General features: G+C 49.3%; 1 protein-coding gene across 3 annotated transcripts; it reads right to left on the reverse strand.

Annotated features, from left to right (window-relative positions):
- Positions 1-91: 91 nt before the first annotated feature.
- On the reverse strand, positions 92-16,878 carry bcl9l (bcl9 like). 3 transcript variants are annotated; one of them, XM_047036614.1, is made up of 9 exons: positions 16,484-16,878; positions 8,456-8,534; positions 7,645-8,032; positions 5,962-6,087; positions 5,283-5,457; positions 4,963-5,047; positions 2,292-4,686; positions 1,855-2,109; positions 92-1,726 (listed from the first exon to the last, which is right to left on the reverse strand). In XM_047036614.1, exons 3-9 carry the CDS (start codon positions 7,952-7,954, stop codon positions 531-533), a joined length of 4,542 nt encoding a protein of 1,513 aa, XP_046892570.1. In that variant the 5' UTR covers positions 7,955-8,032; positions 8,456-8,534; positions 16,484-16,878; the 3' UTR covers positions 92-530. The 3 variants fall into 3 exon arrangements, with proteins under 3 accessions (XP_046892570.1, XP_046892571.1, XP_046892569.1); XM_047036615.1 differs by having other exon boundaries at positions 5,962-6,084; positions 7,645-8,035; XM_047036613.1 differs by having other exon boundaries at positions 7,645-8,035; positions 16,484-16,877.
- Positions 16,879-18,334: the final 1,456 nt, after the last annotated feature.

Below are 18,334 nucleotides of genomic sequence, written 5' to 3' on the forward strand. Positions count from 1 at the left end.
TTGTGGCACATGACTGTTGTAATAAACAGTAAAAAATATATATATAATAAATGAGACCAACGCTATTATATGGATAGACTTTGAAGTATTATTCTTTTTTTGACTTATATTAAAACAGTTATACAGAACAATTGCAAACAATCACAAATTGCAACTTATATACAGCAACTATATATTATATATATATATATATTTTCTTTGCACAACAGTTTGGTAGTCGGAGAGAATATTCCATGATATTAAAACAAATAGAAATTCAAGAGGCACTCCACTCTCCCCCTCACCTCTGCCAAAACAAATACACGCATCTGTGAAATATACATATTTTACAGACATTTTAGAAAATGGCTTCAGATTTGTTATTGAACCGCGTGCCGGTGTCTTTAATATTCTTTTTATCAGTCGTTCTCCAAAATGGGAAGACTATTACCGGTATTTTTTTGACAATTGCAGGAATAACAACATGAATGAAAACATAATGGAAAAACAACCTATTGAAAATAAGGTTTTTACAGCTTTAGAGAGTTAAATCAGAAAGGCATGTTTGCCATACTTCCAGGGCCATAACCTATGGGACTGTCCAGGGACATACCCCTTTGTCTAAGTGACTGGGGGCCCATCATACCAGACTGTGGGTGTGGGGGGCCCATCATGGGGCCCTGGGGAGACATAAGAGGCCCCTGAGGACCAAAGGGGTCTCCTGGTAGGGACATACCTCTCTGCTTTGCCTGCATCATCATCAGGTTTTGCTGGGCCATCAGGTTGTGTGGGTGCTGTTGTGGGGCCATCATAGCTGGATGTGGGTGGGAGGGGTGGTGTAGAAGGCTGTTAGCCATCATGGCCTGTGGCTGCTGCTGATGGTGCTGCTGCTGTAGCTGCTGCTGCATGCCTGTCCTACCCATCATATGTCCCGGCGGGCACATGGGGCCCATGCCCCCGCCTGACACCATGCCTCTGGAGCCTCCCTGAGGCATGCCCATTCCCTGGCGCATCCCACAGTGAGAGGGGTGGGGGGGTAGCTGTTGCTCTGCCATCATGTTCTGGAGATTAGCAATGTGTGGGTTGGAGGAGGGTGCACTGCTGTGTGGAGGGCCGGAGGAGAGCTGTTTAAGGAGCTGCTGTGGGGGAGGCTGCTGGGATGGGGGACCCTGGTGGGGGTTTTGCTGGGACTCGCTCTTAGGGAAGTACTGCAGGGTGCTACTGGGCTTGTCGGAAGGAATGATACGGGACAGATCGAACTCTGGGATGCCAGTGTGGCTTGGCCGGATGACCTCGCTCAGGTCCGGCCCATCCCCGATGGACATGGGTGCGAAAGAGTCCGAGGGGTGAGGCTGGCGCTGGTGGGACATCCCCTTGCTGAGCAAATGGAGCTGCTGTTGTGGAAGAATGTCTTCGTTGGGCTGAGAGAACTGCGGGGGCATGCCACCGATGGGGGAGTGCATGGGTCCATGGGAGGGATGCTGCATGCGAGGGAAGCCGCCCATCTGGTTCTGAGGGTGCATGGGGGAGATATTGCAGGGCCCCATTCCGTCTGGGGGTCCTCCACCCATCATGGCAGGGTTCATGCCAGACATCCCCATGGAGTTGGGGGAGCCCAGCATAGGTCCAGAGGGGTCGTGGCCGAGCTGGGGCTGGAGCACCATGCCCATGGGGCTTTGGGGCCCACTGTGTGGCCCCATTGACCCCTGGGAGAGGATCATCTGAGCCTGGTGGTTCCCCATGTTACCTGGGGGAGGAAATAGGGCAGGTTTAGGTGTAAAGCTATCCCAGTATAAACGATGGCAGATCAACATCTAACCACACAACTGTTGTAATAAAATCTGCAGCACTTTGAAAATGAGGTGTTCACAATACCGCCAATGTTGACGCCAGACAGAAGAGGGCGATCGGGAAGCATCTCGTCGTCGGACGTGGCGATGGTTTTGATGGCGTCGTGGTAAAGAGGGGTGGAGCTGGGCATGGCGTACTTGGACATCTGAGACATGATCAGGGACAGAGGATTCTGGGAGGGAGGGTTGTCTGGAGAAGAATTGAAAGGCATGCTGGGATTCATGGAGCCTGGCTGGCTGATGGGGGTGGAGTTAGAACTCCTGGGGGGCAGTGAGGGGCCTGTTGAGAACAAACACCAGTCACATAAACATGTCCTCATTGAGGAAGACGTTGTAAGCATTGTGCGATACTACACAGAACATTGGGTGGGGTAAAGGCATCCTGTTTGTTTAGTCTAGTGTTTAATACGTCCAAAAGAGCCAACAACCCCCCCCCCCACCCCACCCCGTCCAAAAGCCTACCTGTCTCTGTGGAGCTGCTTCCTCCATTACCCTTTCCACTGGTTGGTCCACCTGGACTTGGAAGAGTCGTTTTGGGAGAGGACGTCCAACCAGGAGAGGCCACGGGCATGGCCGGGGATTTGAGCTGTCTGGGGGAGCCCGCTGGGGAGCGCAGCCCCAGAGTGGAGCCTCCCCCCATCACCTGAGGAGACTTCATGGAGGAGGACGATGGAGTGCCTCCACCAGACACGGCTGGCAGCGGAGGGTGAGTCCCAGTAGAGGAGATCTGAGAGGGGGACTTGAGGCCCGGGGCGGAGGGGGAGGGAAGGAGAGGCGAAGGCTCCTGGCTCAGGGACGGAGACTTGAGCTGATGGGGAGGGGGCATGGCTGGGGACACCATGGGGTTGACGTTGATTGACAGGTCAGAGGGATGGCGAGAGCCCATGTCCGCCCCCCTGGGGCCTCCACCCATTGGCATGTGACTGAGCCGGGATGTCCCCCCCATCTGATTGGGCCCTTGCTGGTCAGGTCCAAACATCTCTGGCCCAGGCTGCTGAAGGTAGCCCCCCTCCACCTGGCCCCCAGAGAATGAGCCCTGGTTGGGGAATTGAAGGGGGCCATCAGGTCCTTGGATCATTCCTTTATTCCCTCCCCTCCCATTCTGTGAAGCCCTGATTCGTGAAATGTCCTCATGGCTCAACATCTCCCCTAAAGAGCCTCCACGTAGCCTCTGAACCAGCATCATCTGCTGCTGAGAACTCATCTGAGGGTTCATGTTCATATTAACGTTCATATTCAGCTGGTTCCCAAGAGGGGAGTCGACAAGGTCCCTCATCTGAGGCCCGCCCCCTCCTCCAGGGGAACCCACCATCTCCCGTGAGCCCGGGAAGTCCATGGGTTCACCCCTGGAGGGAGGACCTCTGCCCATGGCCAGGTTGGGAAACCCTGGGTCCATCAGCCTGGGCCCGAGCCCTCCCTGCTGATGATGCTGCTGATGATGCTGCTGCTGCTGCTTGGCCAGCCGATCCAGCTCCAGCCTGTGAAGGCCCTGCAGCTGCCGCTTCTCCATAATGCGAAACATCTCTTCCCGGGTGAGGAGGCGCTCGGGGTCACCCTGCATGTGCTGAGGGTTTCCACCCGGCCCACCAGGATAGCAGCCATGAAAGGGACCCCCACCGCCCATATTAGGGGGCATGTCCTCTATCCAGACCATTCCTGGTCTGGGGGGCCTCTGAGGGCCCAAACCCTCCATTGACAAAACACCTCCAGGGCTACCAGGGAACCCCCCTCCTCCAGGCGGCCCTCTCTGCATTTGGGCCAGGAATCTGGGGCCCCTGGGCCCTTCTTGGTGCATGTCTATCATGCGACCATTACCCCCCATCATAGGTCCAGGGCCCCATTGTTGCTCTCCGGCCTTGCTATGGTAAGGGGGAGGGGGTCCCCTCATCATCATAGGGGGTCCTCCCTGCATCCCCATCTCAGACATCATCCTGAAATGCTGTGGGTGAGTGTGGGGTTGGATCTCCTGCTGGCGCCTCTTCTCCTGGTAGTACTCCTCCTGGAGCTTCCTCCAGGCCATCTGCTCCGGGGTCAGGCCATCAGGCCCAAGCAAGGGGCCCATGTCCAGGCCCGGGGAGGATAGGTGGTGGTGGGGGTGAGGTGGCATCCCCTGGTGTGGGCCCATCTGGGAGTCATCCATGGCCGGCCCTCCTCCCAGGTTCTGGGTCTGGGATATGATGGACTGCAGGGGCTCCTCATACTTCTTCATCCCACCCATAGGGGGCATGCCAGAAGGCAGGATATTGCTGCTGTTGCAGTTGCCAGCATTATTGGTACCAGTGTCCCCTTCCTCTATAGTACCACTGCCCTCAGAGTTATTGTTCAGGTTGGCGTTGGTGTTAGGGCCCCCGGGTTCTCCAGGGGCTCCTCCGGGCCCACTGCGTAGCAACAGCCTCTCGATGTCCCTCAGGGTCTGCAGAGAGCGCTCCCTGTGCTCCAGCTGCTCTTTCGACAGGCCGTCCGTGTTCACCGGGCCCCCCCTCTGTCCTGGGTCTCCCTGCAGGTGGGCTGAGAGGACAGACGGACTACCCGAGGGGGAGATGCCTTCCCCGGGGTTGGGCAGACCCCCTGGCCCCTCTGGGGCCGGGCCTGGAGGGGTGGCCGTGCTGCAGGAAGGCTTATGGGGAACGGCACTGGAGTTATTGCTGGAGGCTCCGCCAGGTCTGGTTTGGGAAACCTCCCCATCCGGGTGGCCTGTTGAAGATGGGGTCCCTGCCGGCTGCAGGTGGGCCCCCACACCCCCTCCCACAGAAGCGGGCCTCGGGGTCCCACTTTGAGACTTGGGGGTACCCATAGGAGGGGTACTGCTGGAGCTCATCTGCTCGGACAGGCTGGGCAGTTTCCCTGACGGAGGACCCTGAGAGACGAGATGGAGAGGAAGACGGACCCATGAAGACGAGTCATCAAACAGGAGGAAGACAAGCTGCTTGAGCGATCACATTGTTCTCTTCACAAGTGGGTGTGAAAAACAGGAACAAAGACTAGAAACAAAGTACTGAAATAGTTAAACAAATACGGTGAAACATCCCCACAAGCTTCTGCAGCTGGAGTCAGCAAGAACACACTTTATATATATAAATAGACTGAGTATTGTTTGTCTGTGCGCATGCACAGGTGTGTCATGCAGTCGAACCTGCTCCAGCTTGGCGCGGGGGACATTCTGCTGGTGGAACAGGAGGATGGAGTCGGAGTGGCCGTGCATCACGGCCTCGGCGGCGCTGGTGAAACAAGGGGAGAGAGCACAGGGGGGTTAACACAGCACTGCTTCCCTACCAGCACACTCACCCACGGCCCACGGAATAGAAAGGAGCAAGACAATCATATCCTGATGACGCTAATCACCATGATAAAACAACCTTGACGCCAAGAAAACGAATAGAGGCCATGTCTGGTGTGAAATGTATTGAATGACCCGTGTGACGAGAGGTGGGAGTAGGGGTGGGGGATCCTCACCTGTTGGCTAGGCTGGTAGTGAAGACGTACACCACTTGCTGGGAAGGTCTGGGCAGCTCTGAGCGCACGCCCGGCCCCTGACCCCGTCCCAGGGCCGGGCCCCCGGGGTCCGACATGGCCCCGGCTGTGGAGGGCCCTGAGAGGCTCTGGATGGGTCCGACCATCCCTCTCTCCCCTGGGAGAAAAACACAACACCAACGCACGTCTCAGCTCTGTGTTGACTGCACGAACGGTGGAAAAACAATATGTCCTGCCCTTCTGCAAACACTAGAGGGAGCCAACACACATGGAAAAGGTTCTGTCAAGGCTCCTGACCAATCTAGCTGACATCACGTCATCCAATTCTTTCACTAAACGCAACAGGTCGTTGTTACTGCATTCAACTGTAATTCTATTCCATCCTAAAACCACACTTATACAAGTGTTTTAACTAGTGGGGTGGCAGTTTACAGGAGTAGCAGTGATTGGAGTGCCATGGTAGGGGAGGGTGCTACAAGTGGCCGTAGTTCTCAGCGTAGATTGCAAGTCGACTTGACCCGCTGTTAAGCAAAACAAGCTTTAAAACGGCAGTTCATCTCTCCATCAACCGGATGGACTGCATTTAAAGGAATGGAAATGAAAGCGGCATGGCCCAGAGACGGTCGTGTGTCCGATGCTGCTCAGCTTCTGGAGGACTCACGGATGATGGCGGGGTGCGGTTTGTCCTCGTCCTCCTCGGTGTCGGGCCCAGAGCACCACTCATCCCCACTGTACGGCTGCTTCTTCTCCAGGACGCAGCGCCGCTTACTGCGCATAACACCCTCTGCTGAAGAGGACACACACAGACAGGATATGACTAATAGAAGTCGTTTGAAGGCAGTCACGAATGCCAATGCACGACACCAATTCAGCAGCAATCCTTCAAGTACCGTATGGAAAGCTGTTAAAAGAAAACCAGCCACATCGGCCAATCTATTATCATTTAACCTTGGCTAGCAGACAAGACGCTGTGAGGCTGGAGGGAGGCAGGCGGTCAGGCCTTTAGTCTCTACACACAACATCTACGACGCAGGGGCCAACTGCAGACCTGACCTTTTCTGCCTCCTCCTTTGATCCCAGCAGACCCTGGTTTATGTAAAGAGTTGACTCGTTCTCTTGCTCGCCCTTGCTCACTCCCTTTCACGGATCTCGCTCATTCGCTCTCATCTTCCACCCCCCCCCTTTATACATTCACTTTCTTCATTGTCCCTCTCCAGGTGTGCTGTTGGAGTGGTTAGGTAGTGGGAGGATGACTTGCATTTCATTTGAATGCATTGCCCCCCCCCCCTCTCTCTCTCTCTCCTCTGGACAGAAATGAGATCACAAGGAGAGAGAGAGGGGGAGTGAGATGGGACGAGGGAGAGGGGAGAGAGAATGAAGCCGGAGGTTTCCCTTCAAAGGACCCACCCCATCTTTCATTCTCTCCCGCCTCACAGCTTCTGTTATTCTTTGTGTAGTAACCACGCCCATCCCTCTCAGCAACTCAAGGTGCTTGTGCCCATGTGTGTGTGTGTGGTTCTGTTTGTGTGCGTGTGTTTACGTTTGGAGTGGGTTGCAGCATTGTTACAGGAAGCCCAGATGACTCAGTTTCACAAAATCCTATTACCGGCCCATTATTTGCCCACTACCTCTGCCAGTCAGGCCTTTGAACGTACCGTATAAAAAAAGCATCATGCAAATAAGAACAGCACATACCCAAAACAGAAATGCAAATGAAAGTCCAGTTTACACCCTTCAGTCAAAGACAATCCTAACTTACTATTCACACACACACACACACACACACAGCCTCTGACACAATTCTCACACACACACACTGACACAAACTTTGCTGGAACTGTGTGCAGAAGCATCAGATATCTTGTCTGTGTGCCATATGAACACAAAGGGTTCCCAGCCACCCTGGGCTCTGCTTTCCTCTTTGCCTGGCTTGTCCCCTCATCTTTGCAGAAAACCCCAGAAGCTCTTCCCCCTCACTCGCGTCACTGCAGCTACATCCCACACCAACACAAGTTGGGGGGGGGAATTTTTTGACGCCTCAAACAAAAAGGTCAGGGCTTTTCAGAGTGAATGTCAAAAAACACATTATTCAGTCCTGCCGAGTCCACTGGCTTCCTGCTGGGGGTGGCGTGTGCAGATACATCATTTTGGTATTTCTGGTAAAGATCAGAGAGTGATAGGAAGCTACAGGAAGTGTCGCTGCGCACACTGGAGATGGAATGTAGCTAGCTGCTTCTCTGGCCCCAACATGCCCCTGTGTGAGTATACAGACTTCTCTACATGTGTGTGTGTGTGTGTGTGTGTGTGTGTGTGTGTGTGTGTGTGTGTGTGTGAGCGTGATTACCTTTGGAATCAGGCTCCATGACTGGGGTGATGGCATCTCTCTGCTCACCAGAGTCAATAGACACGCTCCTCTCCCGTTTGGTCTTGGCTTTCAGCATCCCGCCCACAGCACTCACCGACTGGCTGATGCTCTTCAGCACAGGGTTGCCAGGAGGAATCTGATTGGTTTTCACTCCATGGTTCCCCGCCCCCAGGCCCTTGGACCCCAGGTTGCTGGCAGCTCCCTGCTGCTGAGTTACATTTGGGATCTTGGCTTGGCCGTCGCTGGTCGCTTGCTTGCCATGATTGGACAGTTTATTGTCGGGGTGCATTTGGTTTGCTGATGGTGAAGGTCTCAGGCCGGGGCACGGACGCTATCAGTCTGTGGAGCTTCACACTTGTCACCCACACTGCTGAGGACAGAGAGGGAGAGGAGCCTCACCGAGGAGAACAACAACAGCTTCTCCAAACCGACGCCCCTCCCAATCAGGCTTCCGGCCAAGGGCTATTATGGGTCAAAAGGTCATAGGTGATTCGATTTACAACACATTTAGCAGCTAGGTTTGATTTGGGGGTGGACGTCATCTACATAGAAACACGGATACAAATAATTGGCATGCAGAAGGTGTGCCGGTTCATTTATCCCAGTTGCCATCATTTGTCTGAATGATTGCTAGATTTCATTATTTAGCTGAGCAGGGAAGGCAATGAGTTGCTACTGAAGAGACCTAAACAGTGTGACATAGAGCTAGAAACGAGTGGTCCTCAGCTCTTGTGGTGATGATTATGATGATGATGTTGGCCATTAGTATGGTTGGGCCTAGACCACTTACCTCAGCCAAACACTTTGCTGACACACTGGGACATTCTGCTGTGCTGCTCTCTAGGACTCTTCACTGAACACCCACTGACCTGGGAGACAGGAGAGAGGCAGAAGAGAGGCAGGAGAGAGGCAGAGAAAGAGAGTCGGAGAGAGAGAGTCAGGAGGTCTCTGAGAGCATATCAAAAAGTAATCACAGCCTGGTCTGGGTATCATGGCTGACCCAGACAATACTCACCACCCCTGACCTCTGGGTCAGCCTTTGCTTCTTGAGTAAAAAAGACAGATTTGGGGGGGGAGGGGTGAAAGGAGGAAGGCGTGGGTGAGAGGAAGACGCCAAAGAGGAACTGTGTAGTCTAACTGCAACTGTCCCTTTAAGAGCCAGCCAGTGAAAGGAGAGAGGTTGAGCGAGGGGGAGGGGCCTCCTGCTCTGGATCTCCACTCTCAAGCAGCTTGCAAACCACAAAAACTCCACCACACATTCCACAAAATTATCTCACACTGGCCTACCTTTCGCTTGCCCGTGTCCCTCACTCACTTTTTCAAAATGGCCAAGACATACATCCACTAGCTTAGGTCATTCATGCAATCCTAGGTCATTCAATACTAGGAATAGGGGCTACACTGCAGGGCCCACTCATTCCAGATAGCCGTTCATTTAGCGTACTCTTGATATCAAATGCATCACAGTGTGGTTATCAAGTTGTTGCAGAATGAACCATAATAACCCCCAATGATAGAACCTGGGTGAGTGTGGCCTGAGAGGCCTGCGGAGTCGACCAACACAAGGAGGCCCACACCTCGGCGGTGTGCCTAGCCAGGCCCCAGAGACCCTGCCAGGGACATGGTGAACCCACCCTGCTGGATTTAGTTACCACCTCCACAACAGAGTAGAAGGAGGGGACCCAGGGCTCACGACCCAGAAACCAGGACACACTGGAATCCACGACAGGATTTCCATTATGGGTTCAAGTCCATGACTGCCAGATCATGGCCCTTCTAACACCTGCCTGTGGCTAGAACCTCCTTGTGAGTCTGTACAAAGGATCTACAAAAGTGTAGGTTTTATTTAGAATAGGAGTTCCCATGCTTTCCAACTCTTACAGGCTTGCGTGCTGAGAAAAATCCTGTATATTTCATCATTGTGTACACAGGTTTCAACAAGACACCACAGGACACCACAAACCTGTTGGATAAGAAGTAGCCTACATGAGAAGACAACATGTATACACACACACACACACACACACACACACCACCTTAGTCCACATTCTCAGTACCAGGATGCATCAATGGTCAACCAAAATAACCAGTTACCACTGTTCCCTCCTGACGTACGTAGGTTAAGGGAGCACGGCGGAAAAAAGGCCTAAAACCACAAACTCCCAACCTTTCTGCTTTGTTTTGGACCATTTTCGATTGTTGGCTTAAGCTCCAACCACAGAGCCCAAGCGGCCCATTCGCGTTCCCAAAGCCTTTCGTACCACTCACCTTAACAGCGATGGTAAACACACACCCACAATTAGTCATTAACCAACATCGGCTCGGTCAACGTCAACACAGAGCTGCGCTTTGTTCACAGACTGAAGACTCCATCAGTCATTAACCAAGAGAGGACAGAATAAAGATCACGTCTGTCTTCTGACTGACTCACCTAAATAAGGACAGTACAGTATTCGGATTTTGTTTCATTGTAAATGAATATTGGTTTGATTTGAAATGTACTGGGTATAAAATATGTTTACAAGTCACTTGTAAACATGGATATATACCCATAGTGTGGGTATACATCAATGGCAAATCATGGAAATAAATGATCACTGTAAAGATAGGCCTTATTTCTCTAACTATTCAGATAACTGGTCAATCATACTCCTCCATAATGACTAAGTCATGGTTCAGACATCACTTTCGCTCATCTCCATTTTGGCAATACAGCTTTGTCAAAATCTGGAGAGGTACCTAATAAATGTTGTGACTGAACTGTCAAACATTTTGAGACGGTTTGCGTAGAAAAGTTCAGGAAGCTGAAAATTTGACAGTAAGTGTTCCAACCATTCACTTCCAAGTCATCTTTAATCCAGTCGAAAGACCAGACGAAAAAACATTTCACTTATGTTGAGTACACAGTTACAATCACTGTCATACACAAAGGGCTGTGATTGTGAATCGACAAACAGGGAATTAGGAGGGAACTTGTTCTGTAACTGTGCTTTTAGAAAAGGTTCTCTCCTTTGATGTTTGACATTTTGGAAGGTTTGAGAATAAATTGAATTGTAACACAACCTATTAGAAAGGAAAGAGAATAATTTACTGAGTTTGAACTTTTTTGTTTACCACATTCACAAAGACTGCATACAAGTAGATGAGATTCCCTAAACTTAGATTACACTTTTCATAAAGATGCTATAGGCCTATAGAAAGATAAATCAATATTTGAAATACAACAGCTTGAAGTGAATACCAGCTGTTGTGTGTTCCTGAGCAAATTGCACCACTTACAAAATACGCATTGTTCTGGAGGAGAAAAGAAAATTGGACTACAGGAAAGTCAGTCTAGGAAAGCTAAACATTTTAAAACGACACCAATCGCAGTATAACTCAATATTGTGGCAAGAAATATTCACCCTGCAGTTTGAACATGGTTTATTTGCTGGGATTAAAATAATTGCGTTGCCTCTTTAACTAATGGTTCGGTTGAATTTGCTCAGGCATTTCTCCTTGCTGTGGGAAAAGCTGATCTGCCGTCTTTGAACATGTCCAGTACGGAGATTCAATAGCAAACCTGGGTGTCTGCTTTCTATGTTGCTCCCTGGGGCAACAGCAGGATATAGACAGATCAGAACATGGGAACGGTGTCTGTGTGTCTGTATGTCTCTGTGTGTGAAGAGAGAGAGACATAGACAGAGAGACAGAAAGAGAGAGAGACACAGAGAGAGCGAGAGAGGGGGGGGGGGGGGGGGGGGGGGGGGGGGGGGGGGGAAGAGAGAGAGCCCCTCTTTAGTCCCACAGTGGATCACACAGTAGTGCTCAGTATTTTTAGAGAGCAAGGGGGGTATTTATAGGCCAGCAGTCCCCTGGGAAGCCAGGCAGCAGGAGGAGAGGGAGGCAAACGCCAGGCCCAGGCCAGGAGGGAAGACACGGGGGCCACAGAGCTGCTTTGTAGCCTGGGACGGGTGAACACTGAGGCCAGAGGCTTTTAATTGTGATGAATGGGAGCAGAACGTTTATGACGCAGTAGCGCACACACAAACACAGAGATGCACAGTTGGGCCTTGATGACATTGGCGGGCTTAACAAACTGCATTTGAGCATGGCGCCACCTGTAATGTGGACTCGTGGGGTTGGGGGTGAGATGAACATGCAGGGCCAGTGTCTGCCCTCTGGGCTGGGGCTGGACAAGGCCCTGGCCGGCTCAATCCTGCCTGTTTGTTTCCAAAACAAGATCTTCAGTAAGGCAGGCTGCGCTGACATGTAACCTTGTGGGAGGTTGCCCTGAACTTTCCTGAATTCTAACTCGCAGCACAATCGAAGCGGTTTCCTTGTTGGAGCACTATTTTTAAAGTCTACTCTCTGAAAGATGGCTCTCGAAGTATGATGGAGCAAAACATGTCGCACCTTGTCTGACCTACCTTCTCCCAAGTTCCACTCAACTCGTATTTGAGTCAAGGGTGGGTCACAGGTAAGTAGGGCAGGCTAGTATTCCTTAAAAAGTGCAATAAAAATGTAAATTACTGAACTTTTGCACACAAGCCATTTTGATCAAAGGTCTGTAGGAATGCACTTTTCAGAGCATCACCTGACAGGTGACACTTTGAACTTTCCTTTCAGGTGACACTGAAAAACAGGGGAGCCATTGTGAATTGTGACACAATAATACATCCTAGACCCACCCCCAAAAATTGCACTATTCCAGCTTTCAGGGTCCCTTCAATATGTAGGACCCTAGGGTATCCCACAATCATTTGGGTCGGGCAAGAACAAAAGCTAGCTTGCAGAGTAGAATACAGTTACCTACAATACATTCAACACGTAGCTAGGTTATGCCCTTCCTGTCATTAGGCTATGCCTGCTAGGAGTGGAATGAGTAAACCAAAGAGGTAATACAGGTGACCTCATTGTCACCTCCTGTTTTGGTTGTTAACCCCAACGTGAGTCAACGTTCCACCAACACCATAGCAAAAAAAAACACTTCTCAGTGTCCTGATAACGAACGTGACTGTCACCGTAGGAAACGCAGTAGCTTGTAACTCAACCTGACAACGGAAGACTTCATCTCCTCGCTCTACAGTGTGCTTCATTCACCCATTCACTCAACATTCACTCTACTCTTATTGGGCTGAAGTGGTTACAACTTCACCCAGATTCTAAACAGTCTCCATAAAATGTTCAGTCATTGGCTGAGTGGCACTGCAAACACCAGCCAATCAGCATGTTCTGTAAAGATATAAAACGACAGGTAGACCAATACTAAATGATGTAGATGTTGAACCATGTGTTTTAATTTGATCAATGTCCATGCATGCACAATTTGACCCTGAGAAGTGGGGTAAAACGAACAGTGATCAATCTGGTTCACTATGCTACGACACAGGCACAGCCCTGCTCCTTCAAATTCTTTTCTCAACGCCAACCCCTCTACCTTTCTCAATCACACTCTTGTTCTTCCCTTATAACATGCGGTTTGTTTTCCAGCAGCTTGTTGTCGTGGGAGTGCGACGGCCTGTGAGCTGGGTTACTGCAGGTCAGCACTCCTATGTACAAACCATGATCTCTCTCTCCCTCTCCCTCTCCCTCTCCCTCTCCCTCTCCCTCTCCCTCTCCCTCTCCCTCTCCCTCTCCCTCTCCGCCACTGGATGCTGGACAAAATGAAGGGCTGGTCTCTATTTCTCACTCACTATGAGGACGCTGCCTGACCCCTGGTTTCCTGCAACCGGTGTGTTGGCACAGAAAGAATGTGTACTCAACTCTGTGTGTGCTCCATATTGAAGAAGTTCTCAGGGAATGATCTCCAGCCGTCTGCCATCAGCACCCAAGGGGGGGAGGGATGCAATGCATTGTGGGAAAGTACACAGGTGACAGCCAAGAAATCAACCCAATGGGGGCGTTGAAGCAGGTTGCTGTGGCAACAAAACATGACATGGGTCTGAGTAAATATAGGCTAAGCGGTAGGAGATGAGAGGACACAGAAATGACTAATGTCAGAATGAGACCTGAGATAAAAAACACGCGATATGATCTACCACACTTGTTGAGGGTATGCTCAATTGAAACCGACACAAGAAGAAGAAAAAAAGATGTGGGAACAGAGGAATGCGGCATCTGATGTTTCAGAGCATAAAGAGGTTGCAGATCCAAGAGAGAAATTGATAGAAAAGGAGTTGTGTAAGCAAAGACAAACAGCCTGTAGTCACAGGTTTGAGGGAGGGATCCCATAATGAACGCTGCACTGGAGTCACATTAGTAACATACCAACATAAAGGTGCCGTGAGTGGTGGAACGCAGTCTGCTTGATGGTTTGTATTTCCGAGAAAGATATAGAGAAAAGGCATAGAGGCTGCGCTCACAAGTGGAATGTCTTGTACTTGCTGGGAGTCTTCAGGTGACCCTACAGAGAAAGAGAGAGCTGAAGAGGGTCTGACAGACTGAAAATGAAGCGTACAAGACTGCAGTCATCCTCTCCCAGGCTTCCCCTACACGCGGGGACGGGAAAGCGCAGGGCTCGGTTTGCACTGAGGGTCAAGGGTTGTATCTTTTCCAACACATTCTGGGAAGGGAGCCAACTAGAGCAAGGAAAAAGCCCAAAATGCAGCCGCAGTACAGACAGAAGGGAGACAGTTTGACACAGAAGGAGTGTGTGTGGGGGTGGGGGGGGAAGGGAGTACCGATGGATAGAGGCCATTCTGTGTGTGAGCGGAACTAAACAGGGGGGCTATTCGTACAAAAAAAATGAGGATGGAGAGACATGGCAGTGCGAAGTTGGGGACAGAAAATAAACGTTGAGGCAGAAGGACTGTACATTCTTATTGGATGTGTTTGTGCGTGTCAGTAAACCATGCTGTATGCAATTTCCTATAAACCATGGGCCTACCGTTTACACTTACTCGAGTGACTCTGCTCTGATGCCTTGTGTATTCTGCTTGGTGGAAACCTTCTCGATATCACATTATTCTTTCATAGCTCAGCTAAGCAATGCTGCTTGTAACTCACCCCAATGCTCTCAGATCACCTAACCAGATAAGAAACAGTGTCAGCAGCACACCAAATCTGCACTGGAGTTGTCGCTTCGGATGGGCATGTAGTGTCCGTCATTGATAGTCAAATGTGCTTGGGTTATTTATTCAAATGAAGTTTCATTCTGAGCATCCAATTGTGAGGACCTGTCATGTCTGTTGACGTTCAGAGCTTTGTTTCGCATTTAAACTACTTGAACTTCAGAACTGCATACTACCAATACTGCTGGGAGCATCCACTATTGCCCCTGTATAAGCCCAATTACTGATCATACAACCAGTAGCCTTCGAACTACAACTGTACTTGAGGCACAGAGAGCACCAAATAAAAGTAACCTCCGAAAAACTGTAGGGTTACACTTAAGATGGCAAGATGCCTATGCTCGCAATATCCCTCAGCATGTACAGAAGCTTACTGGAACAGAAAGGGGAATGCATCAGTTCAATACAAAACTGGTAAAGGAATAGCCTAGGTTGTTGCACAAGCAGTTCTGTTCTAGTGGTTGTGGAAGCATTAATGGCCAAACTGAATCCAAGAGTGACAGAGCATGATGATCTAAACAACTTAAGTTGAAAACAATAAGGTCTGAGGTGTTGAGTTTGTAGGCTACTCAGCGCTAACACACAGTGGGCTGTAGGCAGCTCTAAAAAGACAATCCGGATCAAGTTTCGAACTCTGTTCTGCACTATATATAGCTCGGTAGGATATCACACACACACACACACACACACACACACACACACACACACACACACACACACACACACACACACACACACACACACACACACACACACACACACACACACACACACACACACACACACACACACACAAACACACGCACACACAGCTGACTGATGGAAAATTATGCTGTCTTACCAGTGGGTCAAAGTGCAGCTTATCACACAATATTGAACCACATATTTGGTTTCAAATGGTAAAGTGGTGGTAGTCAAAACCATGAGCAGTAGACACTAAAACATTTTAAATGCCAAATCAACATGAATGTGGACACATCTATACTTGAATCATGTCACCATAACACAACACGTTTCCTTGGCCACTTGTGACCAAGTCTCAATAGGTCTAGCTTTATGACATGGGTTTTAATGTTCTCAACTGGCATATCTATCTTCTGTGTTTTGGGTCGTATGACACGGTCCTTTAACAGGGAAAAATGAATGCAGGAAAACACACGCTCGCTGTCCCGCAGACAACCACTGAATGACATGTGAACAGTAGGCGCGTTATTAACGCTGGAATAAAGCCTATGAAGTTGGCCAAAGGATCCATCACGTGCCTAATGGCATGGCGAGCTCTCGGCTACCTTGTCACTACTAGCCAGTCCCAACATACCTGGTTGAAATGTAGCGAGACATGCTATCTCGCCAACTAGCCTGCTAGCAACTAACTTAGCTACATTATATTTACCTGACCAGGTAGAAATGCAGTTCTAAAATGTGCATATTGTTTTGGCGAAACGGGTTCGCTAGGAAACGGCCATCACACGGAAAGGGCCCTAATTACCTAAACCACACTGCTAAAACATTGTGATTGAGTGGCGTCTCGCTAACAGCTAGCACACTTGCTAGCTAGCAATTAGCACTAGCTAGCTACCCAACTGACGTTTCTCTTCTAAGGCGCTAGCTAACTACACATCTGCACGGGAACCTACTGGATTGGAACTTAGTTTACATGTAGAAGAATGAAGAATAGACAACTAAGTCAACTAATTATTATGAACGCTTAAAGCTACTGACACGCAGCCATTGACATTGTGGAAGAGGAGTTGTTCTCTACCTACCCCATTTGCTTAGAATATGAGGAGGCCGATGTCAGAGTGACGTCCAGCCGACATTCCCCGAAGTGTCCGCCACCGCTTGCTCCCTACCACTGCGCAAGATCCTCCCGATTTTAGCGACCAAGAAGGAGCTGGTGCAATTTCACGGTGGTCGGGTGAACGATAATCAACAAAACGTCGTTTTGAGCGCTCAAACCTGAGGACGCGTCCTCGAGCAGACTGTGGTTCATGACTCTACGTTTTAAGATGTGGGAGAGCAGGAGGACGTTGCATTTAACGGCGCAAGTGTATAGCACACTACCAGCCACTGACAATAACTGATGTGGCCACAGAGGCATCCGTGTATCATTGTGCTGATGATTATCCAAGGCTGCCACTAGTATACACACACACTTACACATGCACACACACACACACGCACACACACACACGTACACACACACAAACAAATGCGCGCGCACACTAATGGTCGTCAAGACATTCAGCAGAATTTACTATTTAGACTGAAATCCAGAAACATGATGATGGCAAACCATACAATTTCAACAAAACTCGGGAGTAATCAAAACATGTTTTATCACGTAATTTACTGTATTATTATTAATATTATTATTATTATTATTATCTTAATTTAGCTTTGACGTATAAAAACGTATTGACCCATGAATATTCACTTGGGATCTGAACAACTAGTTGACAGAGTCCGGTTTTTCATTGGGGTTAGTTAGGTTGAAGATAGCGTTCTCACAGATTTGTCAGATGAGGACTCCCTCTGGTGGAGTGGGCTTTATAAGGCCCACCATAGGCTCCCTATAGTAAACTGTCATAACCATTACTGTAAGAAAGCAGTGTGATATACATATTTTCATAATGTGTATACATGGCTACCTAGCAAAATGCTTGGTCTATGAAGAATAAAGATCTTGCTCAAAAACCTTGATGAAAAGCCACCAATATCGTCAAGCAAAGGGCATTTGCCTTTGTCAATGGTTACATAGAGGTCTTGATAATTCACAATGTATTTAATCTAGATTTGTTGAAATACACATTACAATACACACACAATGTAATTGGGTACAACAGAGTAAAAGGAAATTAGTCACATGTAAATGAAAGACAATGACTTTAGTCGTTGGAGAAAAGCCCATTTTGCTCATAGAAGAGAAGATCCATCATCTAACCAATCCCATTCCTTTTATCTCACATATCTAGTGTAGTGTTACACTTACCAGTGCCAAGTCCCGAGGAGAGAGCAGGGGGAGGTGAGTTCATGTGGGTGAGAGTTTGGGGGGATGGAAAGGAAAAACTTTGTGAGCAGGAGATTGGTGAGAAAGGTGAAGAGAAAAGGACTGCACCTAAAACATCACAGAGAGAGAGGACAGTGATTAGCTTTTGTCTGTATTTATGTTAGCAGCACGTTTTACCTTGTACATCTTTTCATCTTTGGCACAACATATGGCAAACAATACACATACATTATACATTTCAGTTCAATTCAACTCTCTAATGTACAGGAATCCGCTTTGGATTGACTAGATTACTAATTTCGTTATATTCTTGTTCTCCATTCTGCAGCAATGTGAGTGCCAAACAGAGGAGTGAGATGAATTAGGTGAGGAAATGAGAGCCAGAAGATGGAAGGATGGAGCAATGAGACATGAAGAGAAAGAAAATGAGACATAGGAGGAAGGTCAAGAGAACAGAAGTAGGAAACAGTGGGGAATGAGAGATCCAACAGTAGAGAGAGAGAGAGAGACGGAGAGAGACAGCGAGAGAGAGAGAACGAAAAAGTGAAGGCTATGTTGTCATGGAAACTGGCACCGTTCTGAAGAGCAAAACAAGAATGTAAATTGG

This window comes from Hypomesus transpacificus, chromosome 15, assembly GCF_021917145.1.
Source record: "Hypomesus transpacificus isolate Combined female chromosome 15, fHypTra1, whole genome shotgun sequence".
Classification (NCBI taxonomy): domain Eukaryota; kingdom Metazoa; phylum Chordata; class Actinopteri; order Osmeriformes; family Osmeridae; genus Hypomesus; species Hypomesus transpacificus.

What these genes read in the sequence shown, in the direction of transcription:
- bcl9l (XM_047036614.1), bottom strand. Translation starts at nt 7,954, where the DNA reads ATGCACCCCGACAATAAACTGTCCAATCATGGCAAGCAAGCGACCAGC. An exon ending in CCCGCGCCAAGCTGGAGCAG is followed by an intron (nt 4,687 to 4,962) that starts GTTCGACTGCAT and finishes CTCGTCTCTCAG; the next exon opens with GGTCCTCCGTCAGGGAAACT. An exon ending in GTCTGGCGTCAACATTGGCG is followed by an intron (nt 1,727 to 1,854) that starts GTATTGTGAACA and finishes TTCCTCCCCCAG; the next exon opens with GTAACATGGGGAACCACCAG.